Below are 22,687 nucleotides of genomic sequence, written 5' to 3'. Positions count from 1 at the left end.
TAGTTGGAGAGCACCTCGGTCAGCCAGACTGAGGAAAGGATGGGGTCTGGAGGTTGGAAAAGGGTAGTTTGTTAGGGTGTACTGGGGCACCACCCTTCACTCTTAGGAGCTCACCTCCTGGTCCTAAAAAGGCCAGAGGAGGAGAAGCCCACACCCACCGTCATCAGGAAATGTCCCCGTGGGGTCCTGTGGTAAAGCCAGGACAGTCTGGATGACCGATCATGCCTTCACCATGTCTATGTGGGATCCAGAACAAAAAAAGCATCCAATGACCTTTTGTAAGGATGCGTTTCTGATCTTCTGTCACTGGTCCACTTGTCCCAGAGGAGCTGCACTTCAAGATGGTGGCAGGGGTGGGAACACAGAAAGACGTGATGGCATGGTCTTGGGAGCCACTTAATGAGCTCACGACCTGAGGCAACTAACTTCTCTAGACTTTCGTAGCATACAATGGGGAATACACGTAAAAGCTACCACAGAGAGTTATCACTGGAATTAAAGCTATGAAGTCTCCAAAGTACTGGAGCATTATGGGAAGAAGGCTGAAGGAAACAGTGAAGTAGTGCATGGGGGGAGGGGAGTAGGTAAGAGATACTCCGTTCAGCATCTCCATGTGCTAAAAGGAAGGCAGAAGACCCACATCCAGATCCTCTCCTGCCATTTGTCACTGCTGTGTTCTTAGGCATGTCACTTCATCTCAGAGCTTTAATCGTCATTTGTAAAACGAGTCTACTCTGTTATTAACTTGTGTGATAAGTGTTATTATTCATGGTTTTCGAAAGGAGGCTTTGAGAAGTTGAGCAGTAGAAGTTGCACAAAGCTGCATCTTAGTGGCTGAGCTAGGATTCCAACCCATAAGCAGCATCTGCCTTGGCACGGCCACACCAGGGTTATGGGAGACCACGTACACATACTTTGTTGGCTGTAGATGGTGGCATGTAGCTGAGTCGCCACTGTCCAGCTAGGTTTCCAAGAATCATCTTGCACTGGCAGCTGAGATCTGTGACTCAGTAGTCTGTCCCTTGGCGTGTAGCAGTTGCCCATTCTGCCCTCCAGGGACAGGAGGTCAGAGAGATTGCTCCAGAAACTATGGCTTTCTAAGCACTAACTATGTAAGTCTGGACTGGATTACCCCCAAGGTACCTTTTCCATTTTAAGCCTCCATAATTCTGGGGCCCGGTCTCTAGGGACAAGACGGTATAAGCCTTACCTTTTGCAAAAGCGAAGGCTAGGTTTTACCCAAGGACACATAAAGAGCCAACATCAAAGAGAAAAATAAGGTCTCTCTAGGTAGCCAAGAACAGACCCTGGAGTCCTTCTCCTTTAAGAGGAGCAGAGCTTTTGACTTCTGGATCAGGGCTGCCTGAGACTGGAAGGGGGAGGGGTAGACAAACCCCCAGAGTCTAGAGATTCAAAGATACCCTGCCCCTGTGAGATGCAGAAACTCCTAATTGGAGCTATGCACGCACCCAGCACCGATCACTACATGATGTGCCTTTCAGAGGCAGTGCGGAAGGCAGGCCTTCATTAAATCCGACACCACGGAATTAATTCAATCCCTGCCATCACTCTGTCTCTGTCACCCTTTCCCCCTTGACAGCCCCGGCTCCTTGATCTTCCACACCTTCATGTCGAGAGAGTTCTACTGGAGAAAGGAAGCTACCACAACTGTCACCTGAACTATGACTGTATCCAGGGCCAGGATGGGACCCACACTGGGAAGGCACAGCAGGAAAGTCACAGGGGTGGGGGCAGAGAGACACGCACACGCTGTGATTGAAAGAAAGAAAAGGAAGTACCACAGCACGGGATCCTTCACCCCACTAGCAGAAGACAAGATGGAACTTGATAATGAGAGTTTATCGGCCTCCCTAGCTTAGCTGTCCTTGACACGGTGACTTTATATTTCAAGACTCTTTGGGAGGGAGTAATGTGGAGAAGGGGACAGACAACGAAGAGGAGGGGCTGCCTGGAAGCTACCTAAATTATCCATTCTTTGGTTTCATGGTATCTGCTAGCCAACCGGAAAAAAAAAATCACAGCTACTAGACTGATCCCATCACCCACCTACCACCTGTCTATACAACACCTGCAGTCTCCTGATCCCAACTATGAGCCAAGGTCCCTCAGCCAAGATGTGTGAAGGCAGGACCTGGGGCCAGCAGGATCCCATGACTCATGAGAAATTGGCCACTCAAGTCATTGTCAGCCTCTTTTTGACCCAATAGGCCAATTGATGTTGCCTTTGTTTATGTGCAGTATAGCAAAGGCTGGGAGATACTGTTCAAAGGCACCCAGACCGGAGCCCTATTTCTGAAGGAGCTGAGCTTTTGAAATACCCAGTACTTCTGTCAGAAATCCCTGGACAACAGTCCCATCACTGTGATGGCACAATAATTGCAACTCTTCTCCTGTTGACCATCCCCTGCCCACACACACACACACACACACACACACAATGGTTCAGGACTTTGATGGCAACCACACCCATAAAACTAAGGTGGAGAATGTAGATTATATGCACAGTAGTTTAGAATAAAAGGGTAGGATGGGTTAATGAAGAACTTTCCAGAAGGATCCAGGTAGAAACAGGCTGGTCCAAGAAATGATAGCCATGAAATAACAGCTTGCTACCAGCATTGAGTTAAATGCAAGAGATTTATGAGGCAAGCACCCTGCTCAGTTAGCCTGGCCAGCCCGTACTTGTGTCTGCCTTGTTGTCCATGATTCCTCAAGTTGTGCCTCTCTCCCAAACAGACTCCCTTCTTTCAGAAGATCCCCTTATTAGGAATTCTTGACTAGAATTAAATTGCAAACTCAAGTCAGAAACATAAGACAAGCTGGGAAGTTTGGCTTCCCGGGGACTTGCAGACATCTTCACAAGGACACCGAACATTTAGAAGAATGCGAAGCCAGCTTATGCAGCTCAGAGGGGGCAAAGGCCATCCTGTTGCTGTCTAGGCTGTAGAAAATTGCTACTGGTTTTGGAAAGAAGAGCATGAGGAGGTTTAGAGAAAGAACCAAGAGCGATTCAGAACCAGTGATGAGAAGAAACCAACACCATGAAATCAGAAGGCGAGCGATTCACTAGGCCCTCTGGTCAGACCATCTCCAGTGTGGACCTCACTCACATAGGCCTGAGTTTCTGAAAAGATGTAACAAAAACCCAGGCATGTCCAGAAGACACAGCCACAATGAGGGGGAAAAAATTCTGCCAAATGGTAGAGGGGATCATTACAAAAATGGGGTGCTGTCACTAGGAGAGTAGGATATTGGGGAGGGGGTACAGGAGAGGACCGGTGTAGGAAAAAAGAAGGGAGCCTCCTGGATGGGCGGGGGCAGGAGCAAGGGCAGGCAGCAGGAAGGCCCAAGGGTAGAACTAGAAAGCAGATTTTAGATGTTAGATCATGCTAAGAACTTATAAAAGAGGGACTTTCAAATGAAGACAGAAGTGCCCACTGTGTGCAAGGAGGCCACACTCAAAGACAGTGTGAAGACATGCTTCAGCTTTCACACTGCGCCATATCAGTTATCCTCAGCGCACACTTGGGAACTTCAGAAGACTGTGAAACAGAAACCAAAATTGTCGCTCACTTGACTCCCTAGTGATAACAGGACACTCAGTAGCAATCTTCAAGCACTTCTCTCTCTCTCTCTCCTCTCTCTCTCTCTCTCTCTCTCTCTCTCTCTCTCTCTCTCACACACACACACACACACACACACTCACACACACACACACACACACACACCGAGATACATCACTAATTCTGCTCTCTCTGTGAATAAATAGGAGATAGTCCAATTTCAGAGGATCTCAGCATGGGTCTACTCTGTGGACAATGAGGCCAGTGCCCTCATCCTGTAGTATAAAAGAGATGCTTCTTTTTAATATTTTTATTTTAAGACAAGATTCTTACTATGTATCCCATGCTGACCTCAAATCTGAGAACCTTCTGCCTCAGTTTCCCAAGGAGTGGGATTACAGTCATGTACCACCATGTCCAGTAAGGAGGGCATTATCTGAGACTTGGGTCCCAGATCCAATCAAGGCTGAAAAAATGGCATCTTTACTCATCAGCCAAGGGATGGGGCTCAGTGACTTTCAAGGCTTCTTCTAGGCTTTGCAAAGCAATTTTACCTTCTGTATGTACTTACCGGGGAACTCAATGAGGGGAAGGGGGGAATGGAGGAAGAGACACAGACAATCACTGTTCCAGGGCAAACTATAATAAAGGTAGGCACCTCTAGGAACCAAAGCAAGACACCAGCTGGCAATCCCTGTGGGCCTCTGCCTGGGAGGCCCTCAGCTTCACAGATCCCAGGGAAGGCTCTAGGGACATTAAGGGTGGGGCAGGAGATCACTTTTCCCTCTCTGGTTTCCCTGTGTGCTGTGGCCCCAGCTCCCTGCTTTCTCTTGTAACGTGAGCTGGAAACTGGGAGCAGCCTATCCAAGGGCTTAATTATGAGTGTCTTTCCTGGCCTCCCGTCTCCAAACCACTTTCCTTTGCCCAGATGGCTACTCACAGGTCTGTGTGCAACTGTTGATCACCTGTCCCCAGGACAAAGGGTTACTAGACCCTCCCTTGCTTCTGGCTTTGGGGAAGCAGAGAAGCCAGGCCATGCAACCCACTGCTCCTTCCAGTGTTTTTAATTTTCAGTGGCCTCACGCTGGGTCTCCAGGCTCTCGTTAAACAGAGAAACAGATTATGGTGGGTCCCACAGCAGATACATTTCTCCTCCTCTCATATTTATCCCACTTTTATTGTTGTTATTTAACAACGAGTACACACCCACCCCTCCCAAAATGGCTCTGGAAAAGGGGTTAGGACATAACATGTTCACAGGGCAGAGCTGGGCAGCTAATGTGTACACCAGCCTCTCTCCCAAGGCCACCTCTCCTTACGTTCCCCAGGATCAGCCACCTTCCCACCTCTAACTCTGGACTATCATAGAGACCCAAAGCTGATGTGAGCCTTCTAGAACCTTGTACCCTTCCACAAAATAAATGGCTTTTCTTATGAAATATAGCAAGCATGTTTAAAAAAAAAAAACAAGAGCATAAAAATAAAGTAAAAGATCCTGTGTCTCTTTTGGCTGTTTTCTTCGGATCATTTTTGGAAGACACTGCTTGGGAAATAAGACATTCTGAAGGGCCACTGTGTTTCCCTCCTGAGCCGTTGCCTCTTCCTCAGAGGTAAGCATTGCCCCCGGGTATGGTGTTTACTGTCCCATGCATGTTGAAATGCTGTCGCTGCATCTGTGTATACCCAGAAACACTACAGAGGACTGGCTTGCATGTTTTCAAACTTCATACAAATGGCACCATACTGCTTTCTTCCATCTGCAGTTTGCTCTCCCCCTCCCCATTTACCGCTCTCCCTGAAACACATCCAGGTTAGTGTGTAGAGTCCCGGAGCACGGGTTTGCAGCTTCTGCAGCAGAGAGCTTCATAGTACGCACTGAGCAGACTGCATTTACCCACACTGGTTTCCAGTGATTTTACAATCATCATCGTGGCTATGGCTGCTGTACTACATCCAGTCTCTTTGTGTCCGTTGGGTGAGGGTTTCTTATTATACACACTGGAACATTTTTTTCTTAATTTGTCTGTTTCTCTGCTGCAGGGCACCAGCCTATTACTACACCCCTGACACCCAGTGGGACTTGATGAAGTTTATTGAACTGCATGGAGCAGGAAGAGACAGAAAGGCTTCACTTCTTCTGCCCCTTCACTTGCAGATGACGAGGAAAGAAACATGCAGAGGAAGGCCGTGTTCAGGGAGCAAGTAGAAACTAGAACCTTCTGCATGCTTCCTACTTGCTTAGAGGCATACCAAGTGCTCCGAGACAGCACATGATAGAAGGCACCAGGCAAAGGCGAGGGCATGGGGAAGAAAGGATGTAGAGACCGCCTGGCCTCCAGGGTGAGATCTCACTCTAGGCCCAGCCCTCACACGGTGGACCCCAGTCTGCACACGCTCAGATTAAGGCCTGAGAGTTGGACACCTGGCCCCATGGCAGCCTGGGGACTAGTGCCTAGATCTGAGGCCTGCTTCCTGAAGTCTTCTTTCCGTTCGCCCACTGCAAACGGTCCAGTCCTGCATAGGGCCGGGGAGCTGAGAGCCGGTGGCCCCAGTGGGATGCCTTGTGAGATGAACTGCCTCCAGAAACTGGGTCCCAGGAGGGCAAAGTTGGTACATCCATGTGTGCATGGCCCTTCCTCTTCTTTAAATATTCAGAACTATTTTTGTATAAAACAGTTCTTACAAGGCCTGTCACACGGCAGGCGCTGTGTGCTTTATAATATCCTCAAATCCCAATACAGTTCTGAGCCACTCCCTCTCCCATCCCAGAACTACATCCTGGCATCAGGTAAGGCAACTCCCTGAGTCCCAGTCACCCATCTGAAAACTAAAAAAAAAAAAAAAAAAAAAAAAAAAAAAAACCATCAAGTGAGATCAGACAACATGAAAGGGCCTTGATTAGGTGAACTCAGTCAGTAGAAAGCAAGCTGTCGTTTTACTGTTTTCTTTAGCCAGTCGTGGGCTACAGGCTGGTCAAGCACATTTGCATTAGTTGTGGGCTCTCATCCTAAGGAAACAAATGGGGTGTCCTAGGGAACCTAAGCTCACAGCTAGGCCGAGACCTGTATAGGGTCTCACTTTAGCACAGAAGCTGCCACTGAGGCCTGCCACTTTCAGGGAGCTAGAGGGAAATACAGAAGTCACCCAGCCATTGTGCGCTCATCTGAAAATGAAGGGAAATGGCGTCTGTGCTCCATGGGCTCCATAAGAGAATCAAACTGAATACGTACCAAAGTATGCACAATAAAACCTGGCTTATTACCAATGATTAAGTATCTTGAAACCAATTTTTTTTTAGATTTTTGGGATATTTGCATACACATATATTGTACAGCATCTCCAGGATGTGACCCAAGTCTTAATTATTAAAATCATTTCCATTTCAAGCATGCCTTGCACTCATAGCCCAAAGGTAATTTCACACAGTGTTTTGTATTTTGCTGAGACCAGGTGTGGAATTTTTCGTTTGTGACATCAAGTTGCTGGTTCTTTAGCTGTTTCCTCAGAACCAAAGCATTCCTTCCTTAGACTCAGGAAACCAATGGGAGCTTGTAAAACCTATGAGGTTCAGGAAGTTCAGAAAGCAAAAAGACTCATAAGGCCTGCCCTCCAGGAGCTTGTGTAAGCAGTGAACAGTTGCCATGGATAGGAGACTACCCAGCGGGGCTTCGCAAGTTGTGCTGGAAGCTCCAGGGATGCAACTTTTTGGGTCACCAGCGGGGGGGGGGGGGGGGGGGGAGGGGCAGGGGTAGCTTTTTTTTTTTTAACAGCTTGGCTTTGAGTCACCCATACTCCTGTAAGTAACCCCATAAACTCACTGGTTCTCTATACTTGGGTGGATTCATTCCTTTGCTCTGTCACTGGTGGAGTAAACAGACACTTGCTTGATGTCCCCCCAAGAAAAGCCACACAACATTGTTGCTCAAGACACTTCATAATAATAATAATTTGGGGATTATTTCAGAGTTCTAATTTTTTAGATTAGGAATGCTATGAATTATGGGACCAAGAAGGGGACTGGAGCATGATGGGAGTGTGGGGTGTAGGAGAACGGTTAATCCATGTTCCACCTCGCTAAGGATGCCTAGTGACAATCTCTGGGAAATTCAGAGGCAGACATGGACTCCGGTTCGTGAGGCCGAGGACCATCTCCCTTTTCCTGGAAACACCATTGAACACTTCCCACCTGACTCATAATCTTTAGTGGCTCCCCACTGCCCTTTAATTACACACGGCTCATGTAGCATCGATCACGCTCATCTTTGATCTCTCCCGTGCTCCAGTCAAGAAAGACGGTTCCCTAAGCATGAGCCATGCTTTAGGGTCCCCGGGAGCGTATTCCTATGATTTCCTTTACCTGGAGCCAGCAAGAACCACATAGGGCCTTTAACGTGCGCACGCGCACACCTACGCTGTGTGTCGACGCTGGTGATCTTGAAAGCTCCCCAGGTGGCTCTATAGTTGACATCTGGCAGGTCTATAACTCTCCTCTGTAGGAGATCAGCCTGGCCAGTGGATGTAGTCTAGTCTAAGCACTAGAGATGGCCCTAACTCCCGGCCAGCAAAATTAATATCATCTATACCTTTACTACACATGGCCTCACGTTAGGAGCACCAGTGTTCTGAGCTCATCTTGTTTGTCAGATATTAAGCTCCTCAAAACCAGAATTAGTGCCCCCCCTACTTATGCCCATCTGCCAACCCCTCCATGCCTAATAGGCCCCATTAAAAAATGAGCTAAGGTTATCCAGAAAATTCAGAACATTTACAAATAAACAGGGTGGGGAGTGAGAACTACCCTCTTTGTTTGGGAGAAAAGGCAAGGCCCAGGCTTCACAGTCCCCGACTCATGAGGTGCCCCCTGACAGGGTTGCTCCAAGATGCCATTTGCCATGACAGGAAACCACGGTGTCTCTCTCAGGACTCAGCTCCGGGAATTGCTAGAGTCCCAGGCAGGTGACAAAGTATAAGGCTGTGTGTGTGCGCGATGCTCACACATACATAGTCAATATGTACAAATTATATTGTGCATACTATTTATACATGTGCATGCACATCTATTTTAAGTTGAGTTTCTTGGGTGTGTGGGAAGAGGAATTCCCCCACCCCAATCCCTTGGGGTCCTCAAGCAAAGACCCCTGGGAACCGTCTGCATAACACAGCATCTTGTGCACAGGAAGTGCTTAAAAAGCATTTGCTAGCTTAAATAATGAACTAAAAATTCAGCCAGTTGGTGGTTGCTTATGCCAACATAGGGGAAGGGACCAGCTCAATATACAGCACCGCACAGCTACAGCCTGCTGTGTCCAGCCATATCTCCAGGGAGGCCTCCAACCCCAGCTCCTTTAGAAGATGCCTTGTAGTGGTACGCTCTGAAACACCTCCGGGCAAGCTCTTTGGCCATGCTGAGTCTCACTCAGGGAGACCTCAGCCATGTGCTCTAAGAAGGGGAAATGTTTGGTTCGCAACATCTCAGCGCCCACAGAACTGCCAGGCCAAGTCAACTCGCTCTACACCTTTCTAGTTGGTACCAAAATACCTGGGCGGAAGCTGAATTCACAGCCCCAGACCCCAGCCCTGCTCCACCACCAGCCTCATGGCCCCTCCCTTTCACCTGATTCATCCTCATCTTCTCTGCTCACTCTGGGAGTCTGACAGATTCTGTGCCCCTAAAGGCACGGGCATGAGACTGTACTCTGAGCCCCACGCCTCTGTAACCTGCAGCGAAGGGGAAGAGCCTCAGATGTGAAAGGAGTACATGTCTGGCTAAGAGGCCATGGTCCAGGGCTCTGTGCCCCACCTCTTCTCCACCGCACTGCGTTCCACTAAAGGGCTGGTGCCAGGGTTCGAGTACAGGCTCCTGTGTTTGAACTCTTAGTCCCCATCCAGTGATGCTGATGAAGAAGGTTGAGAGACCTAGGTAGAGCCTAGCTGAAGGACGTGGATCATGGGCTGAGGGGTATGGATAGGGGTTGGGGTGGGGGTCTTTGAGAGTCATAGCCCTGCCCTGCTTCCTGCCTTCTCTGGGTTTCCTGCTCTGTGAAGACGTGAGCATGCAGCCTCAGGCTCCTGTCGTTGCACCCGACCAACGCACTTTCCCCTGCACCACGCATTCCACCTTCACACTCCCTCTTCCCTTATGTTGCTTTTTGCTGATAACAACAATGAGAAAATGATAGAGAGGGGGGCTTTGCAGGTCTCAGGGCACAGTCACAGGTCAGGTGGCCACCCAAACAGGAGCACGTGCCAGGGAGCTTCCTGTCTCTGCGCACATCACCAGGCTGTCTCAGCACTCTTTTTGCTTGTAGCCCTAAAGGTCACATGAGTCCCTGTAAATAAGTTCTTGTCCACCTAAATGTCCACACCTCTATGGTCACACTTCTGCGCTCACGTTTCACCATCTAACGGATTCATTGAACTGACAGACAAATGAAGGCTTGGTGTAGAGGAGTGATGAGGCTGTAGGGCCTGCTCAAGGGCGTGCCACCTGGAGCTGTCACACTGGACCCTCATTTTGAAGCCTTCACCACAGGAACACACCCCCCTCCGGCCCCCCACCCCCTGCTCCCCACCCCCCCACCCCCGCAAGACTTCACCCGAGCACTTGGCCAAACTCCTTGGACTCCAGATGTAGCCCAAGTTCTTGGTGTACATCTGGCTAGCAGTAGAAGGTATCAATATTCTGCATACAGAATGTCTATATGTAGAGGACAGACCCGCATGGGAAAAAGATGGCATAGATACACGTGAGACGGATTTTCCCTATACAGAAAAATGCACATAACTTCTCATCCTCAAAACCGGAGAATGTGAAGCTCTACAAGGCTGAAGGGCTGAAGGGCTTGCCCAGGACCTTATGGAAAGTGAGGAATGGTGTCAGATTTGAACCTTAGTCTCTGAACCCCGACACTGCATTTTTCCCATGTAGCTTCCTCTCATTCTAAAGAGACTCTAAAAAAAAAAAAAAAAGGCCCTGCTGGGTTTGGGATACACAGGAGCAGTAACTTCACTCTAGCCACCGCAGGGCCAGGCATCACTGTACACACTTTCTCTTTAACTCACTCCTTTTCCCACCAGACCAGAGGGCCAGTCACTGCCCTAGCTAAACCTTCCTCTAATCATCAGACAAAGCCGTCTAAGGGCCTACTGTGTGCTGCTAAGCATCAACACACACAGCCTTACAGATGCTGACTCCTACCCCCACCCCCACCCCCACCCCCACCATCTCATCCTCAGTACTCACAACCTGGGTGCCGGGTGCCACCTCCATGTGGCTGTGACTGTGGCTATGGCTCTCAATATGGCAGAGATGACTTATGGATATGCCACAGAGTTCAAAATCACAGGCTTGGCAGGAAGTGGCATCTATACATAGTTCCGCCATTCTGCTAAGCGCTGTTGGCTCCTTCTGAATAAACGCTACCCTATATTAAATGCCAGGATTCGGCAAGCAACGCTGCCTGTTTGCAATGCGATTGAGAACTGAAGGTAAGATTGATTCTGATGTGAGCACTGGCAAAGCAAATGGGTTTTTGAAAACCCTATAATTTCCCTGCAACCCTTGACTTCACTAAACACACATTTTTAGACTGCAGCACAGTTAGGTAGGCATTAAACAAAAATGAGGTGGTCTAATGATGATTTATGTATAGGGTAACCTTCTATAAAGAATTCTGCTCTGATTTCAGGGTAACTTACAGAGGTGCCAACTTAACCAAACAATGCTGCTTGCTCTGTGTCCACTGTCGCAGCATGGCCTGGAGCAGGGCGTTAGCCTGTAACTGCCTTAAATCTGCTTGAAATTCACCCAGTGGGTGCCCTGGAAATGCAGCGCCTGCCATGAACTAAGTGGAACAGCAAAACACGACACATGCACACACCGCCAGAGGCGCCTGGGAACATGGACATTTCTGCTTGACTGGGGAGCGAAGCTGATGGCTCTGGAGCCAACCAACTGGCGAATGACTGCAGAGCAGGCTGCCTGCTGGGACATTGGAAGGAGTCCCAGGGAGCCTGACAAGCACTGAGCCTGGAGAACTCCTGGGATAAAGGGCGAAACCAGAGTCCAGTTGAGCTCCTCCGGGTGGCACGCCATTGCGAAGGCCTTAACAGCCCCACCCCTCCCCATGCCTTAAGCCTTCCTCCTCTGTTCAATGAGTCCCTGACGTGCATGTCTCATGCAGATGTGACTGGAAGGACTTGACAACAGGGTATCTGTAAATCCGTGTCATTTCTGCACGGACGGCAGTGCAGGGAGGGCTGTGCCAAACCCAGATGGCAAGGAAGCCTAAGAGGGAGGTCACACTGTGCTGGTTGAAGACCCTGGCCGAGGCCTGGGGCAGGTGGCTGACCTCCTGTGTCTCAGACCCTTGACTATGGAATGTGGGCAGTGAGAACCTGCTAGACAGGATGCATATTACAGGGGAGCACAAATGCTGGTCACTGTCCACTTCTCATCTGTTGTGAATACTGTTGCTATCCTTCAGTGTGGGCTACAGGATAGAGAAAGGATGCTTGGGGCTCCTGGGGGTTTCCTTGGAATCTCTACCTTGTAAATTCTATTGGACTTGAGGGTTTTCTTGCCTTTGCTTTTGTTTTTGAGATTAAGAGCCGTATGCAGCCAAGGCTAGACTCTGGATCCTTCAGTTTCCACCTCTCAAGTGCCGTGGACTATGTTGGCATGCCTGGTTTTTTTGGGCAAAGTCTGTCTGAAGACCTCAGGAGACAAGACATCCTCTCTGTGCTTGAGGGAAGAGTCTAGGACTATGTAAGCCCAGGTTCCCTCTTCTTCACCAGAGCGCGGAGAAACAGAAGTGCCAGCTGCCCTTTCCTCTCGACAGCTGCCTTCAGGAAGGCAACAGTGATTGCTGGGAGGCCCTCGACAAGCCTAGAGTCCTTGCCATAAAGAAAGCCTGAGCTTCAGGAACAAGAGTTTTAGGTTTGCCTGGTGGAAGCCGTGTCCTCTGGAGCAAATGGCCTGGTCTCTCTGGTATCGTTTTCTTTAAATCTGCAAATGGAGGTGTTTCCCGCGTGGACTCCCCACGAGAATGAGATGAGATAACACTCAAAGAACTGCCACCAGCCCCTACAACCGCCACCAGCCCCTACAACCGCCACCAGCCCCTACAACCGCCACCAGCCCCTACAACCGCCACCAGCCCCTGCAGACCTATGGTTTAATATGCACTCATTCTCTTCCCTTTAATTTCTCTTCTCACCGCACACGTTTGCTCAACCTAGCTGTGTACCCTCAGAAGCAGAGTGGGTACAGTGACAATTATGGAGCAGACAAAAATAACCCGACAGTGCATTGTAAACTGCTGTTCAGAGGGAATACTCATCCCTAAGCTAGAACCCGAGCGCACAGAGCAGTCAGACCCAGTGAAGGAGCTGCCAGTCACCGTGTCGCAGCACACCTTCATTGCTCCCCGGTTTGCACCAGGTGGCCACCGAGCGCATGTGAACCAGGGAGGCATGACACCCCATACCTAGGCATTTGGTCTCTCCCCCTCACCACGATGACCAGATATGACCATAGACTATTTAGGTTAATAAAAACAGGGTCTTGGTCATCTGTCCATGTCTTTGTAAGTTTTTCAAGACTGACAGACTTCCCGTGATCCTTGTGCATCCTGCCGATGCTACCTGTTTGCTGTGCATCCTTCCAAGGGTCAGAGAGCCATGGCAGGCACTTCCTCCTCATTGATGCCCCACCTCCTCTGAGGGACTGGGTAAAAACATGTCCTAGAGAGTGCCACGCCCCTGTAGAGGGGCATCACAGGTTCTAAAACCCCATTAGTGACCCAAGCCAGGAACTGAGAAGGCTAGGGGAGGATGTGGAAAAGGATCCCTAGGAGGAGGCCAGTCGGGGTGGTGATTAAACCCAGCCTTAGCAGGAATCAGAAAAGAGTGGTAATTGAAAGGACTTTGAAGGATGGGTGGAGTTTAAACAAAGAAAGTGGAAAGCTTTTGGTAAACAAACAAACAAACAAACAAATAAATAAATATTCCCCATGAGTGATTAAAACTGTGTGCCCTAAACATGGGCCCCCAAGACACTGGCCTGAGACCAGAGGTCTATGTCTGAGTCCCACACTAGTCACCAAGTAGGCTCAGCTCTGTGACCCAGGGCCCTCTCCAGCCCTGACATTCTAGAACCCCAGATGCTCTCACTTGTAACCTACTGTGGCCACTTAAAGGTTCCCTGAGGCCGCCATCCCTTCTGTGTCTGTGCCCACCTCTCCCAGCCTTCCAACTTGGAACAAGACACACAGGATTGAAGTAGCCTTAAGGTCAGCTTGAGTGAAAGGTAATTTATAAAGCAAATCTGCACTCCAGAGCCAAAGCTTGCATCTGCTCACTGCCCTGGGATCTCCACCTCCAGGTGCCAGAGCTGAGGCAAGAGTTCCCAGGTCAGGGGAGAGCCGGTGTCCCCTACAGCCTTAAAGCAAGAATGACTAACCTATCCACTGAAATCCATTGTCTGTTAAAAAGGCCAAAACCTCTTGTCACTGAGCAGGTTAGCCAGAGCTCGGTGGCTAGTTTCCATGCTCAAGTAAGTGCAGGAGTCAGGGTCAGACCCTCTCTCAAGGGTTGAAGTTCAAGAACAGAATAGATCACACACACACACACACACACACACACACACACACACACACACACACACTCTCAAATCCAGGCCACAATCCAATGAGCTGTGTTGCCTTGAGTGACTTAACTTCCCTGGGCCTCCATGTCTTCATTTATAAAGCTGGGAACGGGGCGGGGGCATCATGATCTGTCTTAAAAGTGATTGTGAGGATTAGAGATAGAATACATGAAATGCCCAGCCCAGAAAGAGGGCTCCACGCATGATAGGCATTACCCTTAATCTTGTTATCTTTATCACTCTGCTGCAGTGTTATGCTGGTCCCGGGGATAAAATGAAGGGGAAAAAATATATATATCGCCCACCCTCCTGGGCAGACGGATAAAAATAGTGGGAAAGGAGCCAAAAGAACTGCAACATCTGCTGTAGGCCTGTGGTAGAGGCCCATGGAAGGGGCCACGCGGGCCCACCACATGCCTGGAGAAAGGAAGAGTGATGTCTCAATAGAAAGAGGACCTGACTAGAGCCTGTTAGGCCAGGTAAACAGCAGAGACAATGGAGAGAGGAGTGAAAGTCCATGGAAAATCTTGGGACCCTCTAGTCTGGGAACAGTCACTAGAGAGGTTCCGAACCTGGTTAAAGTTACTGCACTACCTTGAGGGCAAAGGTGGGTACCAGGGCAAGGCACTGTCTGATGAGAATCCTTGAAGCAAGAGCCTTTTCAGAGAGATCACTTCCCCGACAGATTCCCTTTGTTCCTGCCTGCTCCCTCCCCCAAGATGCAGAGTCCTTGATGTACCCCCATGCTGGACCAGGGCCCAGTGATAGTTTAGCATCCAAGAGCCCCATCCACACTAACAAGGCAGCTCAGCCAGGCTCATCTTCCAGGGCAGCAGGGGATACATCTGGCTGGTATCTGAGCTGTGTCCAAAACTCCCCACTGGGGCTAAGAAAGCTAGTCAGGATGCTGGGGAAGAGCATGCTGGGAAACTCCCATAAGGAGCCTGCATCGATATAATCAGGTCTGGTGGAAATTAAAAGCTATTAGGAACAGGGCCGGATTTATCTTTATATCCAATAACATGCATTGTAATGGTGATCATGCAGATGGGAAATTAAACCACATCTCGGCTCCACTGAAGAAGGCCTTGCCTTAATTCTGATCTATGTTTATACACTGCCCTTAGTCCTCTTACGCCCATCTTGCCCACTATGAAGAGATGGCTTCACCACCCTCTTCACACACACACACACACACACACACACACACACACACACACACACGGTAGGTACGCTAGGAGGGATACTGGGGTAGGAACCAGGCAGGTCAAAGATTTTACATATACTTTTAGAAGGCCAGATTGAAAACCAACAACTGGAGCAGGAAGGGTTGGGGAGTCAAGTGGAGACAGGAGCTGAGCTATCTCTTTAGCTTCTCCCAGCCCTGAGAAATCATAACAAAAAGCTGGACGGAGCTTTGGTGGCCAGCTCCAAGACAGTGTGGCTAGCCAGGAATGGCAGCCTGAGAGCAAATACTCAATTGCCAGAGTTCCTCCAGATACAAGGCTCCTTCAGAAAGGGGCACAGGAGGCCTTGCTCCCATCCTGTGGCTAACAGGCCCTTTCTCCCAGGGTACATACTTTCCCCAAGGAGGATGTTTTCTGAGACCTCAACTGGCCCACATCAGCCTCCTGATCTTCCTTCAGTTTTCCAGCACCGGTTCCTGCTGGCCCTGAACATTAGAGACCAGGCCCCCTAGATCCAGAGATCAAAGTTAATGCAGGTCCATGCTCCAGACCCAGACACTGCTGCATCCATTCTGTTTTCAGAGCAGATTACCTCCACCTCCATGGTGAGAAGCAGCACCCTCCTCCCACAAAACACATACCTGTATTTACAGAGCGTTTGCATGCTGGGTATGCGTGAACATTGGAAGTATAAAGACCCTATTTTATAATATTTTATAAACGATTTGCATTTTCCACAACTAGAACATGTAGCATGTGGCTACAATCTCTGGTCCTCACCTCCAGAGACCCCTATATGCCACACCCCATTGTCTCTGGTTCCCCTGCGTTCCCCTAAGAGCATATTAGTTAGACTCAGTGCATTGGAAAGACTCTCACTGGATGTAAGAAAAATCAAAAAAACCAAAAAACCAGCTAGAGAAGGATCTAGAATGATTATGGCTGGAGCTAGAGGGCCAAGGAGGAGAGGAAAACTCTCCAAGACCAAAGCAAAGAAAGGCAGCCTACCAAAGTTTAACACAGCCCTGCAGATTAGCATCAAGGCCACTTCTCTGGTAATGATGCCCTTTGGGGCTACCAGCCTGGTCCTGACATCAAAGACAGCTCTGAAGCACCAACTACAAGGGGTACCTGGGGGAGCTTGCTGCCTCCAGCTCCTGGGCACATAAACTAGTTAGCCTTCCCTCCCCACCTGCTCTGTTCTGGCTACTGGATACCCACCTGCTTGTCCTCATTCCCCCTATCTTTCCAGGATGCCTCCCAGAATCCCTCAGAATACTCAACCAGCAATTCCTTCCTCACTGGACATTGAGTGAGCCCTTACTGCTGTGAGTACAGAAGGCAATGTGTTGGATCCGAGGACACATACATAAAACCCTGTTCTCGTTCCTGGGAAACCCAGTCTGGGAATGAGACGCAAGGTCAGCTACAAGGTAGAAATATACACACCACAACAGGGACAGTGGAAGTAATGATGGATGTCGTCTTCTATCTAAACAACAGCAGCTACAACACAGCACATCCTCAGAACCTGAGGCAACATTCTGAACATTGCATATTTTTATTTCATAGGCCCCTATGAGTATAGAAATGGTCCCAGACTCTAGTTTTGTTGTTGTTTTGCTTTGTTTAAAATAAGGTTTCTATGGGTAACCTTGGCTGTCCCAAACTCCCTTTGTAGACCAGGCTGGGCTTCAAACTCACAGAAACCTGCCTGCCTCTGCCTTCCCTAGTGCTGGGATTACAAGCGTGCGCCACCACAGCTGGCTATATTCTGGGTTCTTAATCGCTACCTGCATTCGATGCCACCAAATCATCCCTTTAAAAGCCAACAGTGAGTATTCCGCCACATCTCTAATGCTTACAGCACACATTTAAAGCTTCACAGTACTCTGAGAACCTGGGCACATCTGTGTGTGTGCACAAGCTTGGGGAAAATCCCGCTTCGGTGTATGTCCCATCTAAGTAATAGACACATGATCTGACAGAAGTTGAGTTGGTTCTTTGAGCCTAAGGTTTCTCTTCTGTAAAGCAGAAAGGGGGAAAATGCACTTCTGGGCTTCTGTGAGGCTAAAATAAGATGATGTATTAGAAGGTGTCTTAGCCCAGTACCAGGAAAATAGTAAGTACTCAAAAAGTTTTAATAACATAATTATTATTTTAATAGACATAATACTTCATCCATAAGCCCAAGCGTATAGGAAATACCACCTTTCCTTATGGTCTTTAAATACTTTAAGCCTTACTCTGCTAGAAGTACAGGAACCCCAGTGGCCATCATTTCGGAGGCTTCCCCAGGGATGGGCCAGCATCATCAGCCTGGGCTCCCTACTTGAATTACCTCTTTGGATCTTTGGCTGTCTATGCCATGTCTCATGTGGAGTCTCAGCCCCAGCCTTTGTCAGGATCCAACAGAGGCTCCCAAGGGGGTCCACACACTTGCTCTATGGGTGCCCACAGAACCATTTCCAAACTTGGATCCCTTAATCTCTCTTTCTCTCAGAGGCTCGCCTTCCAGACGGCTCTTAATAACTTACAGTTTTACAAAAACAAGAGAAGACATCTTTGAGTAGCTTTATGTCTGTCTTGCTACCACCAGACTGCTAACCTGTCTGGTACTGGCATATCTTTTGGCCTGGCCATCTGCTTGGACATGAGAGAAAGAAAGTAGTGAGAACAAGGCTCACATTTATGTCTTTTTTTTTTTTTTAAGCATCTGCCATGCTAGCTACAAACACATGTAAGCAGAGTTTTCATCCCTCTGTACCTACCCTACTTTAGAACCATCTAAAGAGCTCCAGTCAGTGCTATCTGAGACCCAGGCCTGCTCCCATTCGGCTATTTTAAATTATTCAAATATTATGGCCACCGCTGTTTCAAAGGTGCTGCTTACATTGCGGGGTGAAGGGTCTCAGAAAGATGAAGGCTCCTCCTCTATATCAGGTTCCTGAGAGTGGTGGTTCTCAGCCTTCCAAACACTATGACCCTTCAATACAGTTCCTCATGTTGTGGTGCCCCCCCCCACCAGCCATCAAATTATTTCATTGCTGCTTCATAGCTGTCATTGTGCTTCTGTTATGAATGGTAATGTAAAGATTTGTGTTTTCTGATGGTCTTAGGTTACCCCTGAGAAAGAGTCCTTTGGTCCCCAAAGGGGTCATGATCCACAGGATGAGAGCCACTACTATAGAGCCTTGTCATCCACAACTAACTCTGAAGACCATGGATCATTTCAGATAACTGACTGAGGACCTTGGTGCCCATGGGCTGCTTGGAGAACACTGGTCGGGATGCTGCACTTTATAGGAAGACCAAAGTTCTTCCTGTAAAGAAGAACCTTTGAAGAGGAAGAAAACAATGGAGCCCCTGCAATGTTTGTAGGGTGTGGTGGTGAAAGGGTAGGGCTAGTTTTTTTTAAGTTGGAGCCTTGAAGGTTGGATAAAGATTTAAGAGGTTCTTCTGTGAGGCTCCAAGACTTGTTTCCCGCTGGAGGGACAATCCTTCTTAGGTGAATCTGAGCCAATGGAGAGCTTCCGAGCCTCCAGTTCAGTACTAGCCCATTTCCAGTGTCAGTCAGAGGAGTCTTACGGCATTTCAGACAATGCATGGGGAAGTAAAAGTCCTGTTTGCACACTTCCTTTGGCCTAGCCCCACAAATATCCAGACACGTTGCCAAAGTCGCACACAGAGCACCAATGTGCCCCATCTTTCCTGTGCTCCGCTTCACAGGAGAGATTGCCAGAGGCCCTCATAAACCAGGGCACGTTCAGGAGAAGCCCACTGCTCAGTGGCAGCCCCGCCCCGTGTCAGTGGGACCTTCATAGACAGCACAGGCCTCAGCACATGGCCTTCACCATCCCACACAGAGATGATCGGACAAACACCAAAGATACCCATTCGCCAAAACTCCACAGAGCAGTGACAGATCTGTCCCTAAAGTCACTGCCACAGTCTTTTTCAGTTCATAGACTAATTCAAGCACCATCTACCACCCCGGGCAGCTCTGTCAGCCACCACCCAGGATTCCTTACCTGGCGTGATGGAAACTGTGTCTTTCTCCCAAGACACGACGCTAACATATTCCTGCACTGAAGAGGGGATGAGGCACTTAAAGACGGCCACGTTGCCACGCATTGACCTTTGATCCTCCACCCGGACGGTGTAAGGTTCCCTGAAAACTGTGAGAGATTGAAAGAAGAGTATCTCAAGGCCATGGCAGAGAAGAAAGTGCGTTCGACAAAGTGACCATCCCTTGAAAAAATAAAACCCTGATTGTGTGAGCTAACAACAGTGTGGATCTATTCCGATGCTTCCTGGGAAATGTAGTTTAGATATTGGGCTCTTTATGGGATTGGTAATACCCAGTGGGCAATAGAAGAGAATAATTGAAACTGGGTTGTCTGAGACACAGATACAGTCCCCACGCCCCTACCACCCTCCTACCTCCTGTCGCTACTATTCTATCCCAACCTTGGTCCTGATTTTAAGCCCATCTGGAGTCTACTCCTGCCTGCTCCTAGCCCTGTACTCATTTTTCACGTGGTGTCTGCCTGCAGCCACTCATGAATCACATCCTGCAGGTGGGCTGACCCTACCTTAAGAGTGGGATGCAGAACTCTGCCTAGCCCGTCTTCCTCAGTTTGGCCTCTGCCAGGGGCTCGTTCCTTTCACCACCCCCTTCTCTGCCAAGCAGAGCAGGGACATCCAGAGCCCCCAGCCAACCGGCCTTGTCCCCAGCAGACACCTGGGCAGCATGCCCTTCTGCTCTCCTTGCCATGGTTGCCAGGGTGACACCTAGAGCCCTGGCATCCTCCCCTGAAGCAGCGCACCTGCAGCCTCTCTGGCATCATCAAGAGCCTCTTCAATTGCTTGTGTTTCCAGTGGACTTGGCCCTTCCCAGGCCTTCATCCTCCCTCTTCTCCAGGCAAGAGGAAAGGAGAGGAGGGAAGAAAGGGGGAGGGGAGAGCCTGGCCCTCTGGCTCCAGTCCAGCCTACCCATGGGTCTGGCAGCATTACTCCACAGACTCTCACAAAGAAACCTGATGGAGCTGACCCCCGAGGGTGCTGGAGTGGTAGAGGTCATGGGCGAGTTGTGTTACTCACAAACCCTGGGGGTCTTGGAGTGGAGGCGGCCGAGGTCAACATAAGAGGCCCTGCGCTCTGAGCACCATTGGGGTGCAGGAAAGTTAACCTTTAAACCTCAAATTCCTTATCTGTCCCCAGTAAGAAACATTTGTAGACTTCTGATTCTAACTCAGATGATGGCCTTTCCTTTTAGCCCAGGGCCCCTGGCTATATAGACGCTAGAACTGAACTTAAATCCAGGCTTCAAGGCCTCCATCTCAATAGTTGGGGTTGTACTTGGAGCCGGACAAGGCGGAGGACCTGATGCCAAAAAGACACTTGGAGGAGCATGGGAGAGCAGGCCCCTGCCTCAGCATCAGGGCCAACAGTTGACCCCTCGGGCTACCCAAGGGCACAGACAGGGCTCAACCATCAGTCTTTCTCAGCTCTGGGCTTAGATGCTTGCAACCTTGTTCTTCTGCAGAGCTCATCCTGAAGGGTCTGCCACTAGGCCTGCTGGTCTTCCTAGGAACTGTCCACCTGGGCCTGACCAATTCATCTTCAGGGCAGATAGCACATTGGAGCTACACGGTTGGCTGGCCTCTTGCACCCAGGTACCCCTATAGGGAAAGCACGGTCTGCACTTGGGTGGCTTACTTGCTACCTGAGGCACTTGCTACTGTATCGGAAGGATAGTGTGTTGCAATGTCCTAGTTAAAAAGATCCGATCAAAGCCATCCACTCACTTCCAGAGCCAAACCATAGAGATCAATCTTCCCACCCCATCCTGGCTTCTCTACCAACACAGTCTCTTCAGAAGATCCAACTCTTTCACTGCTATGGTTTTCCACCATGGAATATTACTTAAATGACAGCTCATCAATGGTGGGGTGGACAAATAACATGTGGCCTAGTTACGTGGTGAAATACTACACATCCCTGATAGTGAGTGACCTTCCACCACACACCACGGCGAGGAAAAATTCCGTGATGAGAACAGTGAGCTGAAGATCCCAGAAAAGGCAAACCGTGCCTCCATCTATAAAGCACGAACAAGGTAAAACATCCAGATGATTCCAAGTCTGGGGAGTGGCTGTCCTGAGGAGAACAGAGACCACAGAAAGCAGAAGCAAGACGTCTAAGGTGCTGCGGCATCTGTTGTGCGTATCTCTGTGCCGGGTAAAGCTTGAGCCTTATGGAAATCGCTTCAGTTATATATGGGAATGTGCACTCTCCTTGAGGGACGGGAGGTGTTAGAAAATGAAGCTCAAGCAACATTAAAAAAAAAAAATGTTTCAGTGGTCAGTGCTGTCACACCTAACTCCCATACAGTCCTGTGCTAGGTAGACACTCATTTTGAATGTGTAGACGAGGCACCCCCTCTTCCCAAGCACACACAGTAGGTGGCCAAGCTGTCCCCAAGTAAATGTTTCTTTCGAGCTCTTGCGCGCATAGTACATATATACCCTCATAACGCCAGCCCGCCTACTGCAGTCTGTGTCCAGACCTCAAAGGAAGCTCCTCCCCCTCTACGTCCCAACCCCCATCAAGGTGCAGATCCCTCTGGTCCCTCACCTGCTTTGATGCGAATGTTAGGGCTCCGGATCTTGCCGGCTGCGTTCTCTGCGGTGCAGAAATAGTCATTGTCGTGGATAAAGCTATTGAAGGCGGAGGGGGAGAAGGGGTAGAGCTGCAGAGTCCCATTGGCGTGCACGTGCCGGATGTGTGGTACATCGTAGATGTCGTCCCCCGTGGCCAGGTACCATCGAAGAGCCGCGCTGGGGGAGCCCGCGGCCGGGCAGGGCACCACCACACCCACGGAGCTGGAGAAGGTTACCTGCTGCAGGGAGTCATTTACAAAGTAGAGGCTGGTGCCGACATCCTCAGGGCGGGCTGGGGGGTGGGGAGGAGGCAAGGAGAAAGACGCGGTTAGCGGTTAGCGTCGTCTGCTGGGGAAACATTCATGGAAGCCTTGCTGGCTGACACTGATTCATCCAACCTTCAAGTGTCAGCCAGTCGATAAGCACTTACTGAGCATTGTTTTATTTACCAGACACTGGCATAGAGGAGAAAGGACACTTCCTGTCCTATAGGCGTTTCTAGGTTAGTGGGTACAGGAATGGCATAAATCAAAAGTCTCATTGACTGTGTGGAACCAAGTCCGTGCAGAGAGGCTGCTGCAAGCCCTGTTGCACCATGGGTCT

The 22,687-nt window shown here is 49.4% G+C and overlaps 1 protein-coding gene across 1 annotated transcript in view; it reads right to left on the bottom strand.

Moving 5' to 3' along the window:
• DSCAML1 (DS cell adhesion molecule like 1) overlaps positions 1–22,687 on the bottom strand; it is a 314,580-nt gene that overhangs the window by 274,852 nt on the left and 17,041 nt on the right. The window contains exons 2-3 of the mRNA XM_084782627.1: positions 22,059–22,376; positions 19,451–19,597 (exon numbers count right to left, since the gene is read on the bottom strand). Coding sequence (XP_084638753.1) covers positions 19,451–19,597; positions 22,059–22,376 — 465 coding nt within the window. The remainder of the gene's footprint in view (positions 1–19,450; positions 19,598–22,058; positions 22,377–22,687) is intronic.

Source organism: Acomys minous (genome assembly GCF_964271855.1).
Source record: "Acomys minous genome assembly, chromosome: 5".
Classification (NCBI taxonomy): domain Eukaryota; kingdom Metazoa; phylum Chordata; class Mammalia; order Rodentia; family Muridae; genus Acomys; species Acomys minous.
This window is presented reverse-complemented; position numbering and strand designations above follow the sequence as displayed.